General features: G+C 41.7%; 1 protein-coding gene across 1 annotated transcript in view; it reads right to left on the reverse strand.

Annotated features, from left to right (window-relative positions):
- apbb1ip (amyloid beta (A4) precursor protein-binding, family B, member 1 interacting protein) overlaps positions 1 to 24,603 on the reverse strand; it is a 32,938-nt gene extending 8,335 nt beyond the window's left edge. The window contains exons 1-6 of the mRNA XM_081352178.1: positions 24,467 to 24,603; positions 11,420 to 11,479; positions 9,679 to 9,778; positions 8,643 to 8,893; positions 7,811 to 7,888; positions 4,033 to 4,192 (exon numbers count right to left, since the gene is read on the reverse strand). Coding sequence (XP_081208304.1) covers positions 4,033 to 4,192; positions 7,811 to 7,888; positions 8,643 to 8,893; positions 9,679 to 9,778; positions 11,420 to 11,479 — 649 coding nt within the window. The 5' untranslated portion in view covers positions 24,467 to 24,603. The remainder of the gene's footprint in view (positions 1 to 4,032; positions 4,193 to 7,810; positions 7,889 to 8,642; positions 8,894 to 9,678; positions 9,779 to 11,419; positions 11,480 to 24,466) is intronic.
- Positions 24,604 to 26,080: the final 1,477 nt, after the last annotated feature.

Here is a 26,080-nt window from a genome sequence, read left to right on the forward strand (position 1 = left end):
GTTCTCAAGGAACATACCAACAATCTTGGGTTTACCTAACAGCTTACCAACTACAAGATGGAAAACAATGTTTAAATTTAATTGCACACATACATACATATGAAACAATCATTAAACTCTTCCGAGCAGCTGAGTGGTTCTCCTAAATTCATCTATGTGACCAATTTATTTCCATCCCGACTTGGCTCAGCTGCAGAATGCCATGGGAATCCTATTTCCTGTATGTTTGTGCATGTTTCGACAGTAGCCTTTACTCATGCTGAAAAATAGAAAATCTAGTCCATATAGTACATTCCATTCTTAGAGTTTAAATTTCGAGAGTTGTCATGGTTGAAATACATACATACTGTACATACATAAATACATTAAAGAACGTTTAACTTTAATTGCATAAATAAATAAATAAATAAATAAATGTTTTTAAAAAAATATTTGTTTTCATTGATAATATACAGGGTGGGCCATTTATATGGATACACCGTAATAACATGGGAATGGTTGGTGATATTAAAGTCCTGTTTGTGGCACATTAGTATATGTGAGGGGGCAAACTCCTCAAGATGGGTGGTGACCATGGTGGCCATTTAGAAGTCGGCCATCTTGGATACAACTTTTGTTTTTTCAATAGGAAGAGGGCCATGTGACACATCAAACTTATTGGTAATGTCACAAGAAAAACAATGGTGTGCTTGGTTTCAGCGTAACTTTATTCGTTCATGAGTTATTTACAAGTTTCTGACCACTTATAAAATGTTCAATGTGCTGCCCATTGTGTTGGATTGTCAATGCAACCCTGTTCTCCCACCCTTCACGTCCTTTTTAAGATGTTATAGCTTCACTTGACTTTAACTTGACTATTGGTTTGAAGCTGAAAGTATTAATATAAAAGCAATATATATATATATATATATTTATAAAAAATATGTATAAAAAAAACTTGAGTAATGATTATCTTAAACTTATTAACCAAAGGGGAGGTTTTACTGTATGCAGCTACCGGTGCTTTGATGCCAAACTAGACTTTGTGGTCTTATAGGTACTATGTTGTCTGTCTGTTAAAGACTGCATATACTGATTAAAAAAAAATCAATTCAATTCAATTAAGTGTGGGTAATATGGAAGCTATTTTCCCTGAGCATATATATGATTTCCTGTCCTTCAACTTGATGAGAGCACACTAACGGATGGGAGTATAGTGGTGGAAAAAACAAAGCACAGTAAACTGTAAAACTGTTTGCAATATCAAGCAGAAACAAGTTGTTTTAGGCCTTGTCCATTTGAAGTTGCAACTACTGTATAACTGCAACTTCTCTCCGTTTTGGTCTTTCTGAGAAACACTGAGACATTGTTTTTGACCTGCAAAAACGTAGCTTTTTGAAAACGCGTTCCCAAGTGGATAAATTTGAAAATGGCGTTTTCGCATTGTAGTGTGGACTGTGAAAACTGAGGTCTTTGAAAACAATGACGTATGTTTAGTCAAGTGACACATATTGAACCGATAGGTATCTATATTTATACTGGTATTGTGCCTGTTATGTGCTATTCACTGTCACACTGTTGCTAAGGATGTTACTGTAATTGCTTACTCTTCATATCACAATCCTGCAAAGATGAAAATTTACTCACAATCGCTGTCCTACGGCAAAAGCAAAATATAAGAGCAAATGCATTGTAGAACACAAATATAACGGTGATTGAGCGTGACCTGGATGCATCAGTGAATGATGAGATATTTAGCTAAATAAAATGACCCTACCAGAAGAGTAGTGTGATAACTATGATATCTGTTCTGTCTGTATCATCTCAGTGAGCTTTATGAGGTTTTACGCATGTGCAGTAAGGGGAAATTAGCGTAACTTAAACTTTTGGAAAACACTTGAAAATGCTAGTTTGGATGGAAAACGTTTTGAAACGAAAACACCGTTTTCAAATGTATCTGGATTAATATAGACATAGCCTTATACAGCCAAATAATTACTGGAAGTGGATGACTGTCAGCATAAGGTTGACTCAAAGATGCAAATTAAAGGCGGAATTTATTCACAAGCAGTGCTTTAATCAAATCAAGCTCAAAATTACACTTCATCAGGATATCAGGATCAAAAACGCAATGAACAGAACAACTGCTTATAACAGATGAGATCTGAGAAAGACTGAAACAAACACAGGACTATAAATACACAGAGAAACACTAGGGACTAAACGAGATGATTAACTAGACACAGGTGGAACACATGGTAACTGATGAGCTACTGAACAGGGAACAAATTAAACAAGATCATGATTTAAAACCAAACTTAAACTCAGAGCCCAGACAGCAAAATAGTGTCCAGAAAATAGTGGAATCCACATGTACCAGATGTGGCCTGAATCTGGGCCGACACTATGTTCCTGTCTAAACAGACGTAACAATGACACCAGAAGCCAGACACATTCAATTTACAAAAGTGTCAGTGCTCACTCTTACATTAAAAATAAGGTGGATACTGTGTGTGTCAGAGCTGTTCAGATGTTCTGGCATCAGTACTTTTCTCATGATTATAAGTCACTCACTGTAGGAAACATCATCATGCGAGGATGATACTTCTCTAAAATTAACTTGGGTGTAACAAATTTCCAAGATATTTAACATAGTTAAACATTGACTCTGTTTTGGAAATGTTTGTTTAGTTGCCTCACACTCTTTTGCCTAGGCCACTTGTTTTTAAAGAGGAGGCGCACCGCCCACAATATTAAGATTAGTGGTCTTTTTTTTACATCACTCACCCATATGTTCTTAATTGCATTGAATGTGCACTTGTAGCATACTTCAAATCTTAAAAGTATATTTAAAAAAAAAACTGTACTTTAGTACTTTAAAATTACAATACTGATAAAATAATAAAAAGGTTTACTTAAAGAGAGTAGCCTACACTTTAATGACTCTTTCTAAACTTTTAAAAAGTGCACGTTATAATAAAGTCAAAATGAAAGATTTACTTTAAAGTACATTTAAATTATTATGTTTTTAATTCATTGAAGTTTTTACTATTTTGAAGAATGTGTGTAAATAAACAGTTGATGGGCCCCATTGACTTGGACCCATTGTATTAATGTACGGTAATATCAAATACGACTCTGCAGTTAAAATTATAACCAAGTACTTTACATGTGTTTTAGTATGTTAGTCAGTAAATCCAAAATAAGCGTAAAGCATGCTTCTTTAATGACAAAAGATTATTAAAACATACTGATTTAAAAGGACTTTAAAATAAAACTTTTAATTTGAAATTATTACAAAGTGCACTTGTTAAGTGTATTAATAAATATGAAAGTGTACTCTCTTTAAGTACACTGAAGTGGCCTTGTATTTCAATAATAGTATATTATCTCCAAGTACAGTTTTTTTTTATTTTTAATCTTTTAATCTTTTTTTATTTTTTATCTTATAAGGGAAACAAATGGAATAGCCAGAAAAATCCAGTCTCGTCTAAGTCTATTCATCTAAAATTTGGCAACCAGACAGCAAACATAATGGCTGTAGATGAAGCCTCACAGCAGATGGAGAAAGAGTAAAGAGGGATTTCGATCATTAGGACTGTATTTCCTCATGATAGGGAGGTTGAGTGACAGTGTCTGGGACAGTAAATTAAACCCACCTGTCGTTTGGTGTGTGAGAGTAAATGTGTATGGTGGTACGTCAGCTTTGTACTGTGAGCTCACCGGAGCTTGCCTGTCAGCACGCCAATGAAAACACACTTCATCATCTTCGCAAAATCCAGTCCTTTAAAGCTGATGATGACTGAATGGACATGTAGGTGTGTGTGTGTGTGTGTGTGTGTGTGTGTGTGTGTGTGTGTGTGTGTGTGTGTGTGTGTGTGTGTGTGTGTGTGTGTGTGTGTGTGTGTGTGTGTGTGTGTGTGTGTGTGTGTGTGTGTGTGTGTGTGTGTGTGTGTGTGTGTGTGTGTGTGTGTGTGTGTGTGTGTGTGTGTGTGTGTGTGTGTGTGTGTGTGTGTGTGTGTGTGTGTGTGTGTGTACATGGATAATACTCACCAGTCTGTAAGTCAGGGTTGGTCTCGCACACACACCAGTCCACATTGCAGTCACAGTGTGTCTTCTCAAACAGCTGGTCCATCACCTCTCTGACTGTTTGTCTCTCATCCACCATCAGAGTCTTTGAGCTGCCATCCATAATCTCCACTTTCACGACCAGCTATCACAACAAATGATAAATCACAAGGTTAAACTCAATTAGCAGGATAACCACATTTGGTTTTGATGCTTTATATTGTATATTGGTCAGATGGTTTCATCCAGTTTAAGTGAGCAGTTCTTGTCCAGAATATTCTGCAAAGTGGAACTTCTGGCTAAACAAACTAGTTGAAGCCTGGTGGGAACACCAGCATAATCACATGCTGGTGACAAGCCATGCTTGTGCTTTCAACAGGGTCTGTGCACAGATGTTTGGAAGACAGTGATATGAATGGTCTTACAGACAGATACGCTCTGATAATGGCATGTGAACTGCAGAAGGATATCCTTGAATATCAGCAATCAGTTAAGCTCATTCTAAAGTCTCACATTGTTGCAGTTATAGTTGCAACGTTAAATCCGTCCTTATAACCATTATTACAACATATTGGTGTGAGTCAGTGCACTTTGAGCACTTTAAGTAACCAACTTTATCACTCAGCTGTAACATTAAGTCAGTGTGGGTCATGTAGCCTACAACCAGACCTTTTAGAGCAGGCTGACCCATGACACACTATTTAGTGTACTAATATACTAATCTATTGAGAAGAAAGCGACTGACAGCTTATTGTAAAAAAGTTACATTTAAGTGGAAACAATTATTGTGCAAAGCTTGTTCTTTTATTGCTGAAGAGGTCATTTAGGCTTTATGAGATTCAGATGTTTATCCTAATATTCCTTATAAGACATAAAAATAGACACATATTTTGCAGTCATTGACATATACTACGATTCTAACAACAAATGGGACAATTATGTCCAAATACACTTCTAACAACAAGTTTCTAACAACAATTTGGATAGTTACTGTATGTAACTGACATCAGCTCTTTTGACTCAAGGTGGAGAGTAGATTGAGTCAGAGACATTGAGAGGGTCAAAAGTTAAGACAGAGACCTGAAGAAAGTCGAGTCCAAATCAAAATGTAGACCTGAAGGGGGTTGAGTCAGAGTGAAGAACAAGACCTGAAGAGGGCAAATTCCGAGTCTAGACAGAGATCAGAAGATGGTTAAGTTCAAATCAAGACCAAGACCTGAAGAGGGTCGAGTCCAAGTCAAGACAAGTGGGTTGTGACAAGTGGGTCACAAAAGTGAGTTGAATCCGAGTCAAGACCGAGAAGTGAAAAATAATTGAGTCCAAGTCAATAAAGACACCAGAAGAATGTCAAGTCCGAGTCAGGACAGAGATCTGAAGTTGGTCAAGTCCGGGTCAAGACAGAGACCTGAAGAGGGTCGTGTCTCAGTCAAGACAGAGACCAGAAGAGGGTTGAGTCCGAGTCAAGACCGAAACCTGAAGTAGGCTGATTCCAAGTCAAGAGAGTGGCCAGTTGCATAAACTGCTTAGATTAGTCTTACAAGTTAGGCATCTAATTTTTTTCTTCAAGAGTGGTCATAACTTTTTTTTTAAGTCAGTTACATAAAAAGGTAGATTGGTCTAATTTGAATCTCAAAAGTAAGACTGATTTGCCCTAACTAATTGCTAGTAGGTCAGACTAGTTCTTAAGACACAGTCTTCACTTATCATCTAAGTTTACACAATTGGCCCCTGAAGAGGGTTGAGTTAGAACTCACTGAAATCGTCAGAGTTTTTATTCAATGCCAATGCAGGCTCGCTAAACTTCTCATCAACAAACAAAATGTAAACACAGTGTAATTGTGCGTTGTTGGCAGCTTCATTGATTATAAAGGAACTTTGTGAGATCGGGATGAACTGATAAAGAGACAGCGTTTAAGTGATTGTAAGGGAACAGTCTTGGTTCACTTTCGAGTCTACAGCCTATATAATCCATTGAATAAAACTATTGTTTTTCAGGCAATTAAGAGGACCGATAGCCAGTTGTGTGCCGCAAAGTTTCGGAAGTGACATCTACATATAAATGCTGGATTCACTCTGCATGGGGCAGAAATAGGACGTTAAAATAGTAATGCATTAACACAATGTAAAGCAGCATAATATATTTATAGTATTTTATTAATAGTATTAATAATACTTTTTTTTATTCTATTCCAATTATTGGAACCAAGCCTGGTCAAAACAGAGACCTGAAAAGAGTTGAGCCCGAATCTAGTCTCCAGTATTACAACATTGAACTTGGAACAATCTTGATTAGAAATGTGTGAGTTCTCTTGATAGTATACTTTAGCAAATCTAAATACAGTTTGAGACATTGTTGATATCTATTTTCAAATGAATTAGACAATTGTGGTACTATGGTATGGGTTAGGGTTTCTCCTTTTCTCAGGAGAAACATCTGAGAAGTGTTTGACCTCAGTGAAAGTCTCTACCTATTCTTATTGATGTCTAGGATGTCGTGGGATTTTTCTTAAAGGATTAGTTCACTTCAGCATTAAAATTTCCTGATAATTAACTTACCTGCGTTAGGAGATCCATCTCCTGCAGCATGTCGCTGAACATGTTAGCCCCATGTCATCCAAGATTTTCATGTCTTTCTTTGGTTAGTCGGAAAGAAATGAAGGTTCTTGAGGAAAATATTCCAGGATTTTTCTCCATATAGTGGACTTCAGTGGTGTACAGGGGTTTGACGGTCCAAATTGCAGTTTCAATGCAGCTTCACAATTCTACACAACCCCAGCAGAGGAATAAGGGTCTTATCTAGCGAAACGATAGGTAATTTTCTAAAAAAACATATATATACTTTTTAACCACAAATGCTAGTCTTGCACTAGCTCTGTGATGCGCCACACATTACGTAATCACGTTGAAAGGTCACGCGTGTTCCAGTTAAAAAAGTTAGGGTAGGTACATTTTCTCCTCCAACTTCAAAATCATCCGACATCGTTGTTTTACCTTTTATTTATTGAATTTTTTTGTAAATTGCATTTTACTTAGTCTTTGCACGTTCGCCTTGTAAACACTAGGTCGGTACATCCGCCTATGTCACGCATGACCTTTCAACGTGATTACGTAACACGTGGCGCATCGGAGAGCTAGTGCAAGATGAGCATTTGTGGTTAAAAAGTACATAAATGTTTATTTTTTTTTTGAAAATGACCGATTGTTTCGCTAGATCAGACCCTTATTCCTCGGCTGAGATCGTGTAGAGCTTTTTGAAGCAGCATTGAAACTGCAGTTTGGACCTTCAAACCATTGTACCTCATTGAAGTCCACTATATAGAGAAAAATCCTGGAATGTTTTCCTCAAAAACCTTAATTTCTTTTCGAATGAAGAAAGAAAGACATGAACATCTTGGATGATGGGGATGTTCTATGTAAGGCCTCTTTGGGCTTACATGAGGTTGTGCATGAACAAATGTCTGAACAAGCGTGCAGCAGGTTCCTGTGTACAGCATGTTTTAGAATGCCATGATATCATTGACATTAATCTGTTTTAGAAATAGATCAATGTGGTGGATGTCTTCTCACCCAGACCACCTTACACAGCCAGTCATTCCTACCGCACAGCATTGAACGATGCCATGAAAAGCGCCTATATTTTTGTAGTTAAATGACTCACATTCTTGTCTCCAGCTGTTTTAGAAATGCACTGAATAATATTCTTAAAACCACTGAAGTGCATTCAAGATTTAAAAAAAAATATTAAAACGACTGCATCGCTTACCTTTTTCACTTTGGCCTCCTTTAACTTCTCCAAAGCAAGCTTGATTTTATCTGCTTTGATCTGTTCCTCTTGTTCTTCCTGGGGGGATACAAAATGATAATTACCTCAGACATAACAATACATATCAATGATTTTTGGAGTGATCTGATTCTGATCTTAATTAAGGTTTCATGAAATCAATGTGGCGTAAAAAGGCTCTACATATGGGAAATATAAGGCTTACTCTGATTCTACAGATTAAATCTAAAAATGACAGAAGTAGGAGAGCATTGTGTACCTTAACTGAAATGGAACATCATAAATTACTCATTTAGAACGCTCCTCGTAATAGCATGTTGCAAGGCATTCTAGGATGTACACAATTCTTGCTGAGAAGACAATATAATTATTCTGCCCAACTTGTTAAACAGCCTTTGCATCGGGAGTATGTCTGTAATGCTTTAATGTGCTTGTTAGGTTGGCATCTCACTTAAGGTTGTGAAACAGAGCTGATCTACATTAGAAAGCCGTCTCCTTCTGTACATTCCTTCAAGCACTAGACATAAAATAACATTCAGTGAATATCCGGCTGAGCTAACGTTGCAATCATGAGGGTGATTACATTTTATGGTTGGGCTTTTTTTACATGCAGAGTAGAGATGGAAATTGTAGACAGGGTTCATACTTCATAAAGTTAATGCAGTTTTACAGCGTTGGCTGCACTTAAATTCCATCATATCTGTTCACATCTGTTGTTTGGCCTGGTTTTAAAATAAACTCTGTAACCTTCAGCTAAAGATGTGTTAACCACATGAGGCCTGTGGGTGTGCGGTCCATTCATAATGATACTTACTTTTGATGGTTTAGAGGCGGGTGGTAGAGGCGGAGCTGCAATAGAGTTGGAGGAAGTTGCAGGTTTTGAGGTGTCAGTTGACACTGGAAGGCCAAAGTTACTCTGAGGCTGTACGGGTATTGGGGCAAATGGAGCTGACCCCTTTGACGTATCTCTGTCTGTGGCAAACTTTTCCTCCGTGGCACTGATATCTGCCACCAGGTCAGCCATCAAGGCATCTAAGTCATTGTCTTCCATCTCATGCAGGGATGCTTTAGAGAAACATATAGGGTGACAATGTGAAACAAAAGCATCGCATTGTTGACAACATACAGAGCGCCCAAAGATGGGGGATGAACAAGAAATTACAATCTACAGTAACTACAGTACAGTAATTGCGAGATGGCAATTTCATATGAATTTGTACGATGTGATTTGTACGAGAATGTACATTTTTTTAGGGGGAAAAAAGTAAGCATGAAGGTCCACCCCAAAACAAAACATCATATCAGTGATTCTAAACTAGTTCCCCCAATCCAAGGTTGATGTATCACAATAATAATTACATATTTACTGCCTAATTTAATTGAATCTAAATCAAAAAATATTATTTAACATCACTGAACAAACCTATATACATTCATTTATACCAACAAAACAAATGTACGGGTTAAATCAGGTAGAAATATAAATAGTTTTTTAATAGCAGGTAAAAATTGCAGGCTGCCACTTTTTACAGTATATTTACAGTTAATCTTCTTGTGTTTTTTATTTTGCCTGTAACAGAGTTGAACTTTTGAGCTTGATGAGGTCAATAAGTGGGTTATTCAGGACTAAATTGCAGACATAACATAGATAAACATTCTCCACTTCAAACAGCCCTATCTGTGCACCTTTGAGCTGCCATCAGCCATACTTTGAAGCAATTTTATGGTTAATTAATCGCTAATTTTCTCACAAATTTTTCAACTCAGTTGATGAATTGAAACTTTTAGGTGAAATAACGTGGTAAGAAAGCAGACACTGGTGAAAAATATTAGGTTGAAATTTTGTTTACCATTCAAATCTGTAAAACCAATGGAAAAGTTCATTTCTTGGGGGGCAGGAATGGAGGGAGGTTTAGACAAAGGTGCAGACTCTGCTTCTGCTCCCAAACTCTGTGAAAAGACAAATGAGGAACAAGGCAAATGATAGATAACAAATATGGAAGCTATTTTTGAAATAACAGAAATAACAGCAAAGCAACTGTCATCATATTAGCATGTAAATGTGGCATACAGAGATGTGCGTAAATGTGGCATCACACTAGATATGCGTGGCCTGGTTGCTAATCTTTACAGATTTTACATTTCATCAGTAAAAGCAGAGTGTGAAGTTTGAATTAGCAGAGCTATAGCACAGCTGTCCATAAAATATTGCAATCCACACAACATAATGGGATACATATCAGATTTCATAAGAGGACAAATTGTTGGTGTGCATCTCTCTGGCTCATCTGTGACCAGGACAGCAAGTCTTTGGTGTATCGAGAGCAATAGTATCCAGAGTAATGTCGGCATACCACCACGTAGAACGAACTACATCCAACAGGAGTAACTGTCGACGCAAGAGGAAGCTGTCTGAAAGGGATGTCCAGGTACTAACCTGGGTTGTATTCAAAAAACATTAAACCACAGCTGCCCAACTCACTGCAGAAGTAAATGCGCACCTGAAACTTTTAGTTTCGAGGCAACAGAGTCAATATTTATGGTCGGGCTGCTATAGCCAAACCTTTGGTCACTCGTGCCAATGCCAAATGTCGGTTTAATTTGTGCCAACAGTGCACATCTTTATCTGTGGACAATGTGAAACATGTATTGTTTACTGATGAGTCCACGTTCACTGTCTTTCCCACATCTGTGGGAGTTATGGTGGGGAGAAGCCCCAAAGAGGCTTTACACCCAGACTGTTTCTGCCCAGAGTGAAGCACGGCAGTGGATCAGTGATGGTTTGGGCTGCGATAATCATGTAATTCCCTACTGTGCTTGATGGGCGTGTCAATTCCAGGGACGACTGAAACATTCTGGAGGACCATGTGCACCTTATGGTTCAAACATTGTACCCTGAATGTGTGCCGTGTATCAGCATGATGCACCAATACACACATCAAGACTTGTGACAGAATGGTTTGATAAGCATGAAAGTGAAGTTGAACATCTCCCATGGCCTGCACATTTACCAGATCTACATATTTTTGAGCCACTTTAGGGTGTTTTGGAGGAGCAAAAAAAAATTTTCTTCCACCAGCATCACATAATGACCCGGCCACTGTTCTGGAAGAGGAATGGCTCAAAATCCCTCTAGCCACTGAGCAGGACTTATATCTGTCATTCCCAAGACAAACTGATGGTGTATTGGTGTTTCAGTTTCATTGCCCAACCCCTGTATATATCAGTGTTAATACTGTATGCGTGCTTCCTGCTTTTGTTCCCTATTTTGGGTTCAAATGATTTGCAACTGCTGGCTCACATGTAGGTCATTAGTTATACTGCATAAAGAGAAAAGTCATCACATCTTATTACTGGAACTGAATAAAAATGACCATTGTCATTTTTTGAATGGGAGATAACTTTTGTCTTCTGTTGAAGTGACCATAAACATAAAATGAAAATTTGGGGAAAGCTTCATGTTAGAAATGTTACTATTTATGAAGCTATTTCCATATTTAATAATCATCATTAATATTATTATTATTATTTTGCACTGATTAGCTAGGTTGTTTGTCTGGAGGATATGAGACGTATCCATAGGAAACTTACCTGCGTTAGGAGATCCATCTCCTGCAGCATGTCGCTGAACATGGCATCAATGTCGTCCATCTAAAACAAGAATAGTTGGGCAATGAGAATTTAACATCTTTAGAACAAGTCGTACAACAGGAAACTTTAACTTTAAACTCTGTTTAAAGACTGTGAATAATGTAACTGAAGCACAGAAACCAAACACATTAATTAAATGTTACCTTAAATTATACACTTATCTATGTAAAGCTGCTTTGAAACAATCTACATTGTTAAAAGCGCTATATAAATGAAGCTGACTTGACTTGACTTGACAAATACATTTTCATTGTAATTTCATTTATTATTTATTACCATGTGTCCATATGTAATACTTTTTGGAATAATAAATTCTGTTTGGTCAATTGAACCTTTCTTTTCACATTTCCATGGTTCTCAGACGTGGAAGTCATATCTGGGTTAACTTCTAAAGTGGTGAATGGAAAATACGAAAATACAACAAATATATGCATAATTACTAGGCTAACAAAACTAACTCTGAACCAAACCATAACCCTATTATTAAGTACATTTAGTTAATTAATATTACTCAGTACTTAATTGTGTAATTACACTCTAACAATGTCACCTAATTATAAAGTTTAACCAAATATTTTTATTTAATGACTACTAAACTGGATTATTTTCATCGTCGTCCTTGGCAACATACCGGTACTTCTTTCATGTCACTATGGGCTCTCTCTCTCTTTTTTAATATCAATAGAGGCATTATCTTGTGACTTCAAATGCTACAACAAAAATGACTTATGGAGGACAGTATTAATTCGAAAATGCATCTTTTCAAACTTGGCAATGAGCAGGGTTATCCTCCACTTTATTCTGGGGTCCTGATAACCCTGCCTGTTTATTTTGCCATGACTGGCAGACATTACTGTATAGTGTACCTTACATATTTATTTGAACACCTCAGAACTCCCCCAACATTCTGCATAGGTTCTTTTAAAGTAATATAAAAAAAAAATATTCTTCCAGTAACATTAATATAACATTTGTGTCGCAGTTGTAGGGCTGAATCCAATCCTCCAAGGCAGAGGCATGGGCTTGGCAGAAAAGGGCGACATGCAAGGGAGTGAGGACCAAGGCGAAACCAGATGGAAGGAGGAACCGGGTGGAGCTGACAGGGTGGATTGCTGAGGCGCAGCTGGAGATCTGGAAGTTTTTGGCAAAACCAGTATGACGAAAGACCAAGGTGTTGCCGGAGGGACGAGGGTGCCCGGTGGAGCCTGAGTGATGGCAGACCACGGCGGAGCTAAAGGGTTGACAGGTCGCGGTGGAATAAGGTGCCTGGATGCCTGAGGTGTAGCCAAGGTATCCACTTCACCGAGCCACACAGGTGGTGAAGGAGCCCGAGGCGAAGCCAAAGAGCTTGCAGGAGTCAGCGCCGAAGACGAAGTCAAGGAGCTGCGAGGTACCAGTGGGACAGGTCAGTGCAAGGGGACTGAAAGGAACCAGCATAGAATGCAGGAATAAGGGGGTAGGAAAATGGGTGGGCGGGACTGGGTTGTCAAGAATCATAGCTAGCTTTACCAGAAAAGGAGAGAGTTTGAGGGGTGCGGGAGAGGGTGGGAGTTGTCTCCGCTGTAAATTCAATGAGTCAGTGATCCTCATCTGGCCCTGGTGTGGACTGTTCGAACGGCACTTTCTTTGTGATGGACCTGGCGATATGCTCCAGCCTAGGGACAGATATGGAAACTGGCACTGTCTATGGGACGAACTCTTTGGCTTGCTCTGACTCTGTGGTTGGATGGGGCTCATGCTCGTGGTCTGTGGCAGGTTCTGGTTCAGGCTCTAGTTCCGTACCGGGCTTAGGCATTGTCATCAGGTCTGTGGCGGAGGTTTTCTCTTGCTGTCCAGGACTCTCCGGGCTGGGACGACAAGCCATATCTGGAGCGGACAGGGAGATGGCTGCTGAAAGTGTTGAAAGTCCTGGGGAGTCGGAGTTGATGCCGTCTTCCTCCGCAAACCCATTAGGCATACGCCACGAACTCTTCGAAGGGACGGTGCTTCTCCCTCATCTGCAGCATCTGTCCAAGAATCACTCCAGAAAAGCTGTTTAAGGGTCTCATCCTTGTATGGTTGAATCGAACTCGAATGAGTGTCTTCGTGATACAGTCTTTTATCCATGAACAGAATTGCACAGGAGAATCTCAGAAGAATAAACACATTAACCACATGTAAGCAATGACAATAACCCAAAAGGAACAGGACAAAATTGGGAGTACTTATACACAGAGTTAATAAGGGAAACATAATGAACGACAGCTGAACGTAATCAGTAACCAAAGAGACTAACTGCAACAATCAAGGCTAAACTAAACTGAAGGGCAAGAAACAAACACATAAAAAAAAAATAAAAAATAAAAAAATAAAAACGTTTAATCAAAAGTTCCCTTTCGTTGTCACTCCGAGTTACGTCGGATGACGACGAATGGGGTTTCGCTTAGAAATCCTATCATCTTCGAGTATTAAAACACGAGCCAATGGCAATGAAATGCCATGGGTCTGCGGAATTTGCATAGCGTAACTCCGCCCCATGCAGGGGGTATATAAGGAAGTGCGCGAGCAACATGCAGACTATGTTTTCGCTTCGGAGCCAAGTTCAGTACTTCACTCCACAAGCCTTTTGAGTGTCATCTCAAATCTCTTCGAGACGAGCGGCTCTTCAGTGTGTTGGTGTGACGGCGCTTCCAGCGAGATCGCATTTCCTGCTGCTGATTTGTGCAGTAATCTGCCGACAGTGAGTGTGTTTCTCCCTGGGTGCTTCAGCACTCTGCTGAGCTTTTCCACTCTCTAAAAGAGCTGCACGCGGCACGTCTTTTTCAAGACGGTTCGCCCGTGTATTTTCTGGATGTGTGTGCGTCAGTCATCTGCCTAACGGTCGCGAGCGCTGTTTTGCGTGTTGGGCTTAATCACGCTTGGCAGCGCTCGTTGATGAGTCATGTTTTCATTGCGGGAACATGACCATCGCGATGTTTATAGATCAAGACTCAATGATCTCCATGTGAGTAGAGTCCCCTCTGCCACACCCCAATTTATCTCTTCCTCGAGAAGGGATACTTTGGCTGGTGGCCAGGGTGATCTGAGGGTTTGGTGTGGCACAACAACCGACGAGTCAATTCCTCGGGCCACACCCCCCTCCACATCGCAGACCATGCACTCACAGCATCACAAGGCGGGCTTGATTCCTCTGGAAATGAAGTTTCGACTGCGTTGCCTCCCACGGGAGTGCCATCATTGCCGGGACCGATCCAGAGCTGTCAGCCATGCTTTCCCGGGCAGCTGAAAGCATCGGCTGGAGTGGCCCCGCCCTCCCCCCGAGCGCTGTAAGCTTCTCCCGGACGTGCATCAGGACACCTGCGCTGCGCGAAACTCCACGTGACTTTCGCGGCCCGCGGGTGTCCTCCGCCTTCGCTGCTTTCGATCGCACGGCGATCATGGTCTGTATGTTCCCTGTCACTATAGTGGCATGGTCATGCAGTGCTGTGTGTCGCCTGCGCCTTCGATGCAGTGCTGTCCCGGAAGTTCTGTCGAACCGGCCGCAGTGGAACGCTAGTCCTTCCCTGGCCAACCCTGGCAGAACGCGGAAATTCTAACCACGCCCCTATGCTGGGACGCTATGCCTCCCATGCCCGGCCTGGTTGTTCCGCCACGCACACTACTGACCTCGCTCTCGGGCGACATCGGTACCTGCGTGATCCTAAGTCAGGTGATGTCCACTATGTGGTCCAGACATGGGCTTAGCCAGGTTGATGTGGCAGGGTCTGAGAATTCATTTTCTCAGCTCCCCCATGTCCCAGGCTGAGCTCTTTGGCGGTGTGGCTTCGACCACCTGAAGCAGACTCGGGTCCGGCACCGATGGTCATCCATCCGTGCGGCCTCCTCAGTCTGCTTCCCGCCAAGCCCCCATCCATGCGGCTGCTCCCCTCTGGCCTGCAAACGGACCTGAGCAGGAGGAAGCCGCAGGAGGGCGGCGCTGCCCGTCTCCGCCCCTTAGACTGCCACGCCAGCCTAAGCAGCACCTTGAGGCGGGCTGCCTGGTCGGCGGGGTGGTTGAGGACTGCGCCCAACAGTCTTCGATCAATCCACAAGCAGACTGAGGCTTCTGCACCGACGCCGCCTCCTTGCGGCTCCTCCCCTCGAGCCTTCACTGGCCTGAGCACAAGGGGGTCGCTGGAGGCTGGCACCGCCTGTCTCTGCCCCTTAGCCGGCTAACACCTGGCTGAGCAGCACAAAACCTGAGACAGGCAGCTTGGAGTTAGGGCTCAGTTCTTCAGGAGCTGGTAGCAGGATCACTCCTTCCCCCGCTTGAGGGCTGGGTGAAGATCTCTACAAAAGAACTAATGCTCTTTCTCTGAGCCCCAAGAGGCTGTGGATGACAGCACGCGCCGCCCACGGGCCACGCTCCTCTCATCCCCCTCTGTCGCCAGACCCCTGCCAGAGCACGCCCCCGTGGGACGCTGGTCCTCCCCTGGCCTCCTCTGGCAGGACGCGGTTTATGGCCGTGCCCCCGCACCGGGCCGCTATGCCACCCACGCCTGGGCCGGTCATTCCGCCTCGCTGCACCCCCGACGGTACGTCTGTGGTTCGAATAACCCCGCTGGCGCAGTTTCTGGAGGCCTGGCTAGAGCTTTCCGGACTGTCCCGCCGGGTCGGAGAACCATCAGGCTCGGCTACGTGATTCAGTTCGCGTGGTCTCCTCCCCGCCTCAGGGGAATCCACTCATTATGGCCGGTAGCAATGCCCCGTCATAAGAGCGGAGGTCGCTACCCTACTGGCGAAGGGTGCGATCCAGACTGTCCCTCCAGCCGAAATGAAGTCTGGGTTTTACAGCCCCTACTTTATTGTACCGAAGAATCCGGTGGGTTACGACCAATCCTGGACCTGCGCGTCTTGAACCGCTCCCTTCAAAAAAGAGGACGGGCTAGCCCTGTCTCCTCGCGTCTTCACGAAGGTCGTCGAGGCAGCCCTTGTTCCCCTACGCGAACACGGGGTTCGCATCCTGAGCTATCTCGACGACTGGCTGATCCTAGCTCACTCTCGAGACTAGGTTTGCGAACACAGGGACCTTGTGCTCCGGCACCTAGCTCGTCTGGGCCTTCGGGTCAACTGGGAGAAGAGCAAACTCTGCCAGTGCAGAGGATCTCTTTTCTCGGTATGGAAATCGACTCGGTCGCCATGTGCGCGCAGCTTACGAGCGAGCGCGCGCAGTCACTGCTGACTTGTCTTCGTCAGTTCGAGGGCAAGAGTGCGGTCCCACTGAAACTTTTTCAGAGGCTCCTGGGGCATATGGCATCCACAGCCGCAGTAACGCCGCTCGGTTTGCTTCATATGAGACCGCTTCAGCTTTGGCTTCGCGATCGAGTCCCGAGGTGGGCATGGCAACACGGCAGGCTCCGAGTCCCAGTGACTCCGACCTGCCATCAGACCTTCTCCCCGTGGTCGAACCTCAATTTTCTACGGGCCAGAGTTCCCTTAGAACGAGCTTCCAGGCATGTTGTTGTATCAACAGATGCCTCCGCCACGGGTTGGGGTGCCATGTGCAATGGACATGCTGCCGCGGGCTCCTGGACAGGACCCCAGCGCCTTTGGCATGTCAATTGCCTCGAGTTGCTGGCTGTACGCCTTGCCCTGCACCGCTTTCGGGCGTTGCTCAGGGGTCAACACGTACTAGTCCGATCAGACAATACCGCCACAGTAGCGTACATCAACCGTCAAGGTGGTCTACGCTCCCGCTGTATGTCGCAACTCGCCCGCCACCTCCTCATATGGAGTCAGAAGCCTCTGAGGTCGCTTCGAGCCATTTATATCCCGGGAGACCTGAACCAGGCGGCCGATGAGCTGTCTCGGCTTCGGCCTCTCGCTGGAAAATGGCGACTCCATCCCCAGACGGTTCAGCTGTTTTGGGATCAGTTCGGGGACGCACAGGTAGACCTGTTTGCCTCCCACGACTCGTCCCACTGCGACCTGTTTTATTCCCTGACCGAGGGCACGCTCGGCACGGATGCACTGGCGCACAGCTGGCCGCGGGGCCTCCGCAAGTATGCGTTTCCCCCAGTGAGCCTCCTTGCGCAGACCTTGCGCAAGATCAGGGAGGACGAGGAGCAGGTAATTTTGGTTGCCCCATACTGGCACAACCGCACCTGGTTCCCAGAACTAGTACTCCTCGCGACAGCACTTCCCTGGCCTATTCCCCTGAGGAAGGACCTGCTTTCTCAGGGACGGGGCACCTTATGGCACCCTCGTCCCGATCTGTGGAACCTCCACGTGTGGCTCCTGGACGGGACGAGGTAGGTTTGAGTACCCTACCACCAGCGGTGGTGGCTACCATCACTTCCGCTAGAGCATCGCGAGACATGTCTATGCGTTGAAGTGGAACCTCTTCGTCAACTGGTGTTCTTCTAAAAATCTTGAACCCACGAAATGCCCCATCAGTGTCGTGCTTTCCTTCCTGCAAGAAGGGTGGAGCGAAGGCTGTCTCCCCCCACCCTGAAAGTGTATGTTGCCGCCATTGCCGCTCATCACGACGCAGTTGATGGTAAGTCCTTGAGGAAGCACGACCTTGTCGTCAGGTTCCTGAGGGGAGAGAGGAGATTGAATCCTCCTCGTCCTTCCCTCGTACCCTCTTGGGACCTCTCAGTGGTTTTAACTGCCCTGCAGAGTGCTCCCTTTGAGCCTCTGCAATCAGTGGAGCTTAAGTTCCTGTCAATGAAGAAGACAGCGCTCCTGGTTGCATTGGCCTCCATCAAGAGGGTAGGGGACCTGCAGGCATTTTCGGTTGACGAAGCGTGCCTGGAATTCGGGCCGGCTAACTCTCACGTGATCCTGAGACCCCGGCCTGGATGTGTGCCCAAGGTTCCCACCACACCTTTTCGAGATCAGGTGGTGAACCTGCAAGCGCTGCCTTTGGAGGAGGCAGACCCAGCCTTGGCACTGCTCTGTCCAGTACGCGCCCTCTGTGCTTACATAGACAGAACGCAGTGTTTCAGGACCTCAGACCAGCTCTTTGTCTGTTATGGTGGGAAGCTGAAGGGAAAGGCTCTCTCCAAGCAAAGGTTGTCTCACTGGATAGTGGACGCCATTGCTTGGCTTACCAGCAGCAAGGTCGACCATGCCCCCTTGGTGTGACGGCCCACTCCACCCGGAGTGTGGCATCCTCTTGGGCTCTAGCGCATGGCGCCTCGCTAACAGACATCTGCAGAGCTGCAGGCTGGGCGACACCTAACACATTCGCGAGATTCTACAATCTCCGAGTGGAGCCAGTTTCTTCTCATGTACTCGCCTCAACTAGCCGGTACTAGATTCTGCTCAGGTGTCTTCGCTTGCTCGCCATTCCTCTCCACGGACGGGATACGTGCGATATTTCCTCAGGTGAGCCTAATAAGCCCTGAGTCTCCTCCAGCACTGACGACGTCAACGCCAGAGTTATGCCACCGGCAGCTTTCGCGTTGGCTAGGTGCCTCCATGTGCATGGTTCCCCTCCGGGCGACCCCCACATGTGTATTCCACTGTAAGCCTCCTTGAGCATGTGTCTTTCCCTTGGCAAGCCACCTTGCCACCCCTGGGGTTGAAATATTCCACCTGCGGCTGGACACCCCAGTGATTCTCCTTATGCAGTTCCTTCGGGTCATATGTGTATTCTTAAGTCCCCCCCTTCGGGCTGGGCATGATTGCATATTTCTACTGGCTCAGACTTACGCAGGGCACTGGAAGACAGTCGAGAGGTGGCGTGATTACACTGGGAACCCCATTCGTCGTCATCCGACGTAACTCGGAGTGACAACGAAAGGGAACGTCTCGGTTACGTATGTAACCCTCGTTCCCTGAGTAGGGAACGGAGACGTTACGTCTCCCTGCCACTTCCGCTGTACTGCTGGAACGCCTGAGTTCAGTCTCGGCTCCTCAGCGAAGACATAGTCTGCATGTTGCTCGCGCACTTCCTTATATACCCCCTGCATGGGGCGGAGTTACGCTATGCAAATTCCGCAGACCCATGGCATTTCATTGCCATTGGCTCGTGTTTTAATACTCGAAGATGATAGGATTTCTAAGCGAAACCCCATTCGTCGTCCTCCGACGTAACGTCTCCGTTCCCTACTCAGGGAACGAGGGTTACATACGTAACCGAGACGTTATCTGGTCTTTAAATATGTTCTTAAAATGTTGGCACAAAAATATTATCTATACATCTTTTTTTCTGGAAAAAGTTTTAAACTCATTTTTAAATGTTACTTCTTGTTTCAGAATGTTCAGAGGACATTCAAAAGTAACACTCCTATAATATTTGCAGAAATTAATGTTCCCTTAACATTTGCATAACCAAGAAATAATGTTTTGACGTTTTGAACATTCAGAAACATTCCAAAAACTTTATGAGAATGTTAGCAAAATATTCCTAGAATGTATTTTTGTAAGCTGGGGATGTTGTCACCTGGATAATCTGGCCTTCAACTACTTTTGTAACTGCTGTGTGCAATTGGTCAACTGGATGGTGTCATTTTTTCTTGTTACATTAGCATACAAGTTTGTGATGGATAATATAGAGCAGAGTACCTGTGCATACAAAACATAACCCAAAGCTAAACATTGCACAATATCCATCCAGGGGCTAGAGATAAAAGCATGGCTTGCATAACTCTTTTACACATTCTTTGCTAAGACATGCAGAATCCTGCCCATGAACGCTTAGTATAGCCTGAGTGTACAATATTACAGAAAGTATGAATTACATGCAAAGAGATCATTCTCTGTTTCATTCTATTGTAATGTTTCTACAGTAACTGCATAAATCAGTTCATGTTCTATAATAAACATTCCTTTTTCACAGTTAATGTATGAGCCAGTAGGATTAAAGAACAGATCTGTTACAGTAAATTCTCTGCTGATTATTCCAGCTGCCTGCAGTTCAGCTTTAATAAGACAAACAGTATCGGTAACCTTGGCCCAAACTACTCTGTCCCACTTCCTTCTTATTCTCCCACATTCAGCAAATAATTTGTGCAACCGCTTGGAATTAATGCACATGTTAACATTTTTAAACACAGTCGTCTAGCTTGTTTGCTACAGAAATGAATGAATTCCTCAAATCAAGAAGAAGTGTACTTTTCTAAGTGAGATGTGCGTTTTTCTTCTGGTGGATAATAAAATGGACAAAAATCCCATAGAATTACACTGAAGGAGGGATTCAATCCGTATTAAAAGCAGATTAGCATAGAGCACTTTGCCACACCCACTCAAAACACCTTTTCAACCACTTAGCAACACCCTGGCGACCACCAACCACACCTTATATAATGGTGAGGCACAAGCACCATTCACATTTATTTCAGAAAATGTAAAGGTTTAATTATGTTAAATTAATTACATTAACACCCTGAGTATTAGTATAATACAGTCTGAGTATAATACACTCTGAGTATTAGCAACCACATACAGTATCAGCACCTTATCAACCACCTTAAAACACCTTTAGCAACCACCATGAGTAACCAAGCAACCGCATAGAAACAACTGAACAACAATTGAACAATACAAATTCAAACAATAGAAACCTTCAAACTTTGAGCTTTTAAAACTGATTAAAACTTTAAACTCTCTAAACACTTTTACAATTACTGTAGGCCTACTTCAAACTTTCTCAAGCCAACATCAAGGTTTATTCATCTAGTTTTAGTTTTTTCTTTCATTTAATCTAAGAATATTTACTTTATTTTTTTCATTCTGAAATAATTGTTTTTATATAAAAAAATAAAAATATATATACAGTATATATTGAGTTTGCATTTGGATTTTAAATGAACACAACAATACAACACAAGCGAATATTCATTCGAAGATGAGCAGTGCTGCAATACTCCTCAAAAACAAATAAATTCTTCAACTGATAGTATGTCAAACCAGGCGGGGAGAGTCTGTACCACCAGCACCTGTGAGTAGAACAATGCTGTGTCTTCTTGTTTAAATGAAGCACTGCCGTGCAGCCAATCAGAGAGCTGTTTGTGTGCTGCTACACATGGGGAAGTGGTTATAGCAACTTCCCCTCATAAGATGTTGAAAGCTTCTAAGTTTCCAACAGGAAACAGATGACACTCTCTATCTCTATGTAGCTATCACAATATGGTGCTTCTCATATGTCTCTTATGTTTCATTTTCCAAACAATTGACAACTACATGCATCAATATATCATCAATACATGCTCACGTTAAAACATACACGTGTTTTGTTTGATTTATGCTAACGTTACATAGATTTGATGAGTAAATCTTTATTTTAACCGAGATGTTTGAGGAGATGAGGTCAGGCATTCTAAATGCAGCGCAATATCCTCCTCTTTTCTACTTGAAGAATGATTTTCTTTTGTTTTGTTAAGTGTTATGGTAACTATAATTTTCCAATATCAAGGGTATCTCTGTAGGATTTCAGGTCTGGAAAAGAAATTAACTCAGTGTTTCCTTTTGTTTTACAATTGCATGTGTTTTAAATTAAATATCGAGGAAGTTCTTTAGTCATACTGCAATCAAAGCAGGATAACTGTAACATTCTGTCTCCTGAAACTTCTCAATTTTGTCGATGGTACTGTTTGATTTGATTAACTCTATACTTTAGAATAATATACTTAAGTGTGAACTGAAAGTTTCCAGAGAGTTACCTTCTTGTTATTTGCAGTTAAATGAAAATGTATTACATTTAAAATTTATAATAAATGCAGACAGCTGAACTTTAGAGTGTTTTTATCTTTATATGTTATTTAATTGCATCTATTGTCTTTGATGTATGGTTAAAGTTTACTGTCAAATGTACTGATAAGCATTTGTGACAAACTAAAACATACTTAAATGACATTTCTATTGAAACTTGTATGTCATGTATTTAAATATTTGTAATTTGTACATTACATTTGTACTGATGAAGTTTCAATTTATTTTAACTCTAAACACAATATTGAATAAGACACTACAGTTAAAATTATAATCAAGTACTTCACATGTGCTTTATGTTAGTCAACACATGTACTTCTTTAAAGAACAATAAAAGATTATTAAAACTTAATGATTTAAAATGTACTCTAAAGTAAAACTTTCAATTTTATATTATTACAAAGTGCACCTTTTAAAAGTGTGTTAATAAACAGTCATGAAAGTGTGCTCTCTTTAAATACACTCTCTTTAAGTGGCCTTTTATTTCATTGGTGGTTAAGTGGTAACGTACAGGCCAAGTCAAAACAGTCCACTCTAAAATCTCTGTAATATTCTGGTGTCTAAATATAGTTTATGGGTTTTTTAAAATAAGTATTAGGACTTATACATGATACATGATATAAGTATCATGTGAAAATAGTATGTGTAAGTCTGATCACTTTTAATATTAATCACTTAAAATTAATAGCACATCTTTCATATCTGTAACATTAAAAGTGTTTGCCAAAGTTTACTTTGGAGTTTACTATTGTCTAATACAATACTAGTGGTGCTTGCTTTAGCAGACATTAATGCAAGTTGAATCCTTTATCAACAGACTAACTATTTGCCATATACAGGACTTTTTGACATTTAAATGTCACTGTTGAGGCTGCAAACTTGTTAGCATTTACCAAATGACCGAATGCTAGTTTCAACAATGTATTTTACAGCATTCCATGATTCAGTAAAGAGTAATAGTTCATTCACAGTTCTCTGAATAGCCTAGCAGCTAATGTTTTCACAGTAATGCTTTTTAAAATCACTGAGATGCTATCATTCTTTAGCCGTTATTTTAGTCTAAGGAAAACAGTTATTATAGAACCAGACAGACTGTTGGGTTTGGGGTAACCTGATAGAAAAACAGTCTCCTGTTTGTTCCTTCCTCAAACACTTGGGCAGTGTTTTAGTTCAGCTGGTGTGCCGTTCTATGATTCCCGTTACAGTGCTAGTATACTTTAACTTGTGATATGTTGTATTTGAAACTCTAAACCTCTTTATGTGCTTTGAGGATCGAACTTTTGCATATGCTGGAGTTGAATATTTTTCTGTAGATGAGATAGAACTTACTTCAGTGGCCATTGTAATGACTGTTATTTACTAATTTAGAGAACTGACAGCATGTTTTATTCCAAATGAGACAGACATACAGTAATTACTAATAGAGACACCAGACAGCTGAGGACATAATTCAGTTTTTGGACAAGCCAAACAGCAAGAGTTAAAACTCCAATGTTGAATAAATGTTACATTTAGCATGCATTCTTCAAGTCAACACGAAAGGCCATTTCCAACTCACTTTACTTCCATACTGTGACATATTTCCAAGTAAACAATGAAAACAATGTCTGGAAGACTTGATTTTATCCATCATAAATTGTTTGAATTCTGTAACTTGGAGAATTGTGGACGACTATTAAAAAAAAAAAAGTTTGATTAAAGATTAGGAAGACAATGAAACAACAAAACTGGGAACTGAGCTGTAAGGAGAATCCATTTTGATTTTTTGATCTGTCAACTTTTAGATTGGCTAGTCCAAAACTATTGGATTCATGTTGTAGTCTTTTAGTAAATGATAATATCACACTGATATGGGTGTGGTGTTAGTATCTGGCCAGTCGCAACAATATAATGAATTCATTTGCAATTAATCAGTCTGGGACATTCATTCAAGCATTGAAAATCAGCCTATGTCCCAACATATCAGCAGAAGCAAATCTGCCCATGCCATCTTCATATCTGGACCCTAATCAATGATCAAAAATACTGACTCACATCATCACTTCAGAAAAATACAAGGTACATCATCCTAGCATGTTAACTTTTTTTCTTTATAAAATTCAGTCAGTAAAGTCATTAAAATGACTAAAACAATTTATATAACAGTGGAATTAGACAAGTCTTAAGCACCAGAGACACCACAATATTCCCACAAAATCGTCCTTTTTGATTATTGTTACATGTAACAGGTATATTTGAGCAAAATCAAAAACACACTGAACCCAGTCCTAGTTGTCAACCAATATTTATTTGAGGAAAAACCTCACTTACCTTGGTTTATCTTTCAGCTTTAATGCCTAGGTGATGTGGTCATAAATACGTTTTCAGTAAAATGCCTCTCTTTCCTGTTTACGGTTGGACACCACCCAACCCACATGAGGCAGGCTGAGAGCTGTACGCCTGTGTGTTAGTCACTGACAGTTTGCTTACTTCCTGCCTCACACGGAAGTTCAGGTCTAAACCTGTCTCTGCATTCCTTCTGACGCTGAAAAGCAGCGGCACACAAGTCCACAGCTGACAGGCCAACCAGTGCAAGTTTATTATTTCTCCTAAGATTACATATTGGTGAATGATAAATGACATTAACTATAAATCATTAACATTTCTCTATGTTAATGATTAATGCCATTGTTATGCATGTTATGCATGTCAGTAATGTAATGATACATGTTTCAATGAAGCTATATAGTTTTGTAAACCTGGACTTGCTAGTGGATATTTGATGTGAAGCCAGTTGCAAATCTGAATAAATATTAAAGGTGCACTCTGTTTTTTTTATTTTTTATTTTTTATGCCCCTTTGATCGGGTTTTTTTTATCACATGTGGTGTGTAACATAGCTGTGAGTTCAAAGTACACAATAAATTGAGTTATTGTCTCCCAAAAGAAAGAATCGATTGTGAACTTCTGAAACGAGTCGTCAGTAATTCCAGTCTTACTCCCTGCACAAACCTAAAGTGCCACTTTACATGCACTTCAAAAGGACGAGGACTCGGGCTCGGATGTACAGTATGCAGTAAATCCACGCATGTTACTGTTCACATTACTGTGTGTATCAAGTGCTGAAGAACATTGGAGCTGAAGTTCAGATATTGTAACAGTTTATATCCAACATGTGCTATAAGCTGTAGACCAATCACAACACACTGGGTCATCTGATCAATCAGAGCAGAGTATGCTCTCAAAAAGGAGGGTTCCTTTATCAAACCGTTTCAGAAAAGAGGCGAGAAAAGATGCTGCAATGTATACACTTCTTATCAGAAGAGTGAAGTTTTCTTTCCATTGTTGACGTATTTCCTATTAAAGTTGGAAAAGCAGGCTACTTAATTTTTTTGGAAAACAAAACAATCCAAACTTTACTCTTCCTAAAATAAAGAGGATGAAACTATCACCATTTGCTACCAATTATCGGCTTTTATTAGGACTTATTATGTGGTCTTATTCTTCCTTTTCATTTTCTTTAGAAGCTTCTGTGGGAAAAACAGACCACCCGCCATGACACGAGTCAACACTGACACCAACCCAAACCATCTGAGACCAGACATCTTTGATGTAGGCTACGTAAGGGATAATCCACGGCTAGCTGTGATTTTAATGCAAGACTGGAGGCAAAGAACCACCCAACGGGAAGCAGAGTGCATTCAAATCGTTTAATGCACAGCTAGTCGTGGATTATGCCACTTATACCATGGTCATTTGCCATCATCAACAACTTTTAAAGCTGTTATAGATGTTTGAGAGAGATGGGAGATGTGTGTGTGTGAATTACCTGCATCTGTTCAGCATCTCTCTCTATCAACAACAAAGCTTTTAGTTTAATTACTTCAAAACCAGCAATGTTACCCCATCGTTGCTGAGAAATATACTGTAGCGATTCAGTAGCGAA

Source organism: Scardinius erythrophthalmus (genome assembly GCF_964197995.2).
Source record: "Scardinius erythrophthalmus genome assembly, chromosome: 22".
Lineage (NCBI taxonomy): Eukaryota > Metazoa > Chordata > Actinopteri > Cypriniformes > Leuciscidae > Scardinius > Scardinius erythrophthalmus.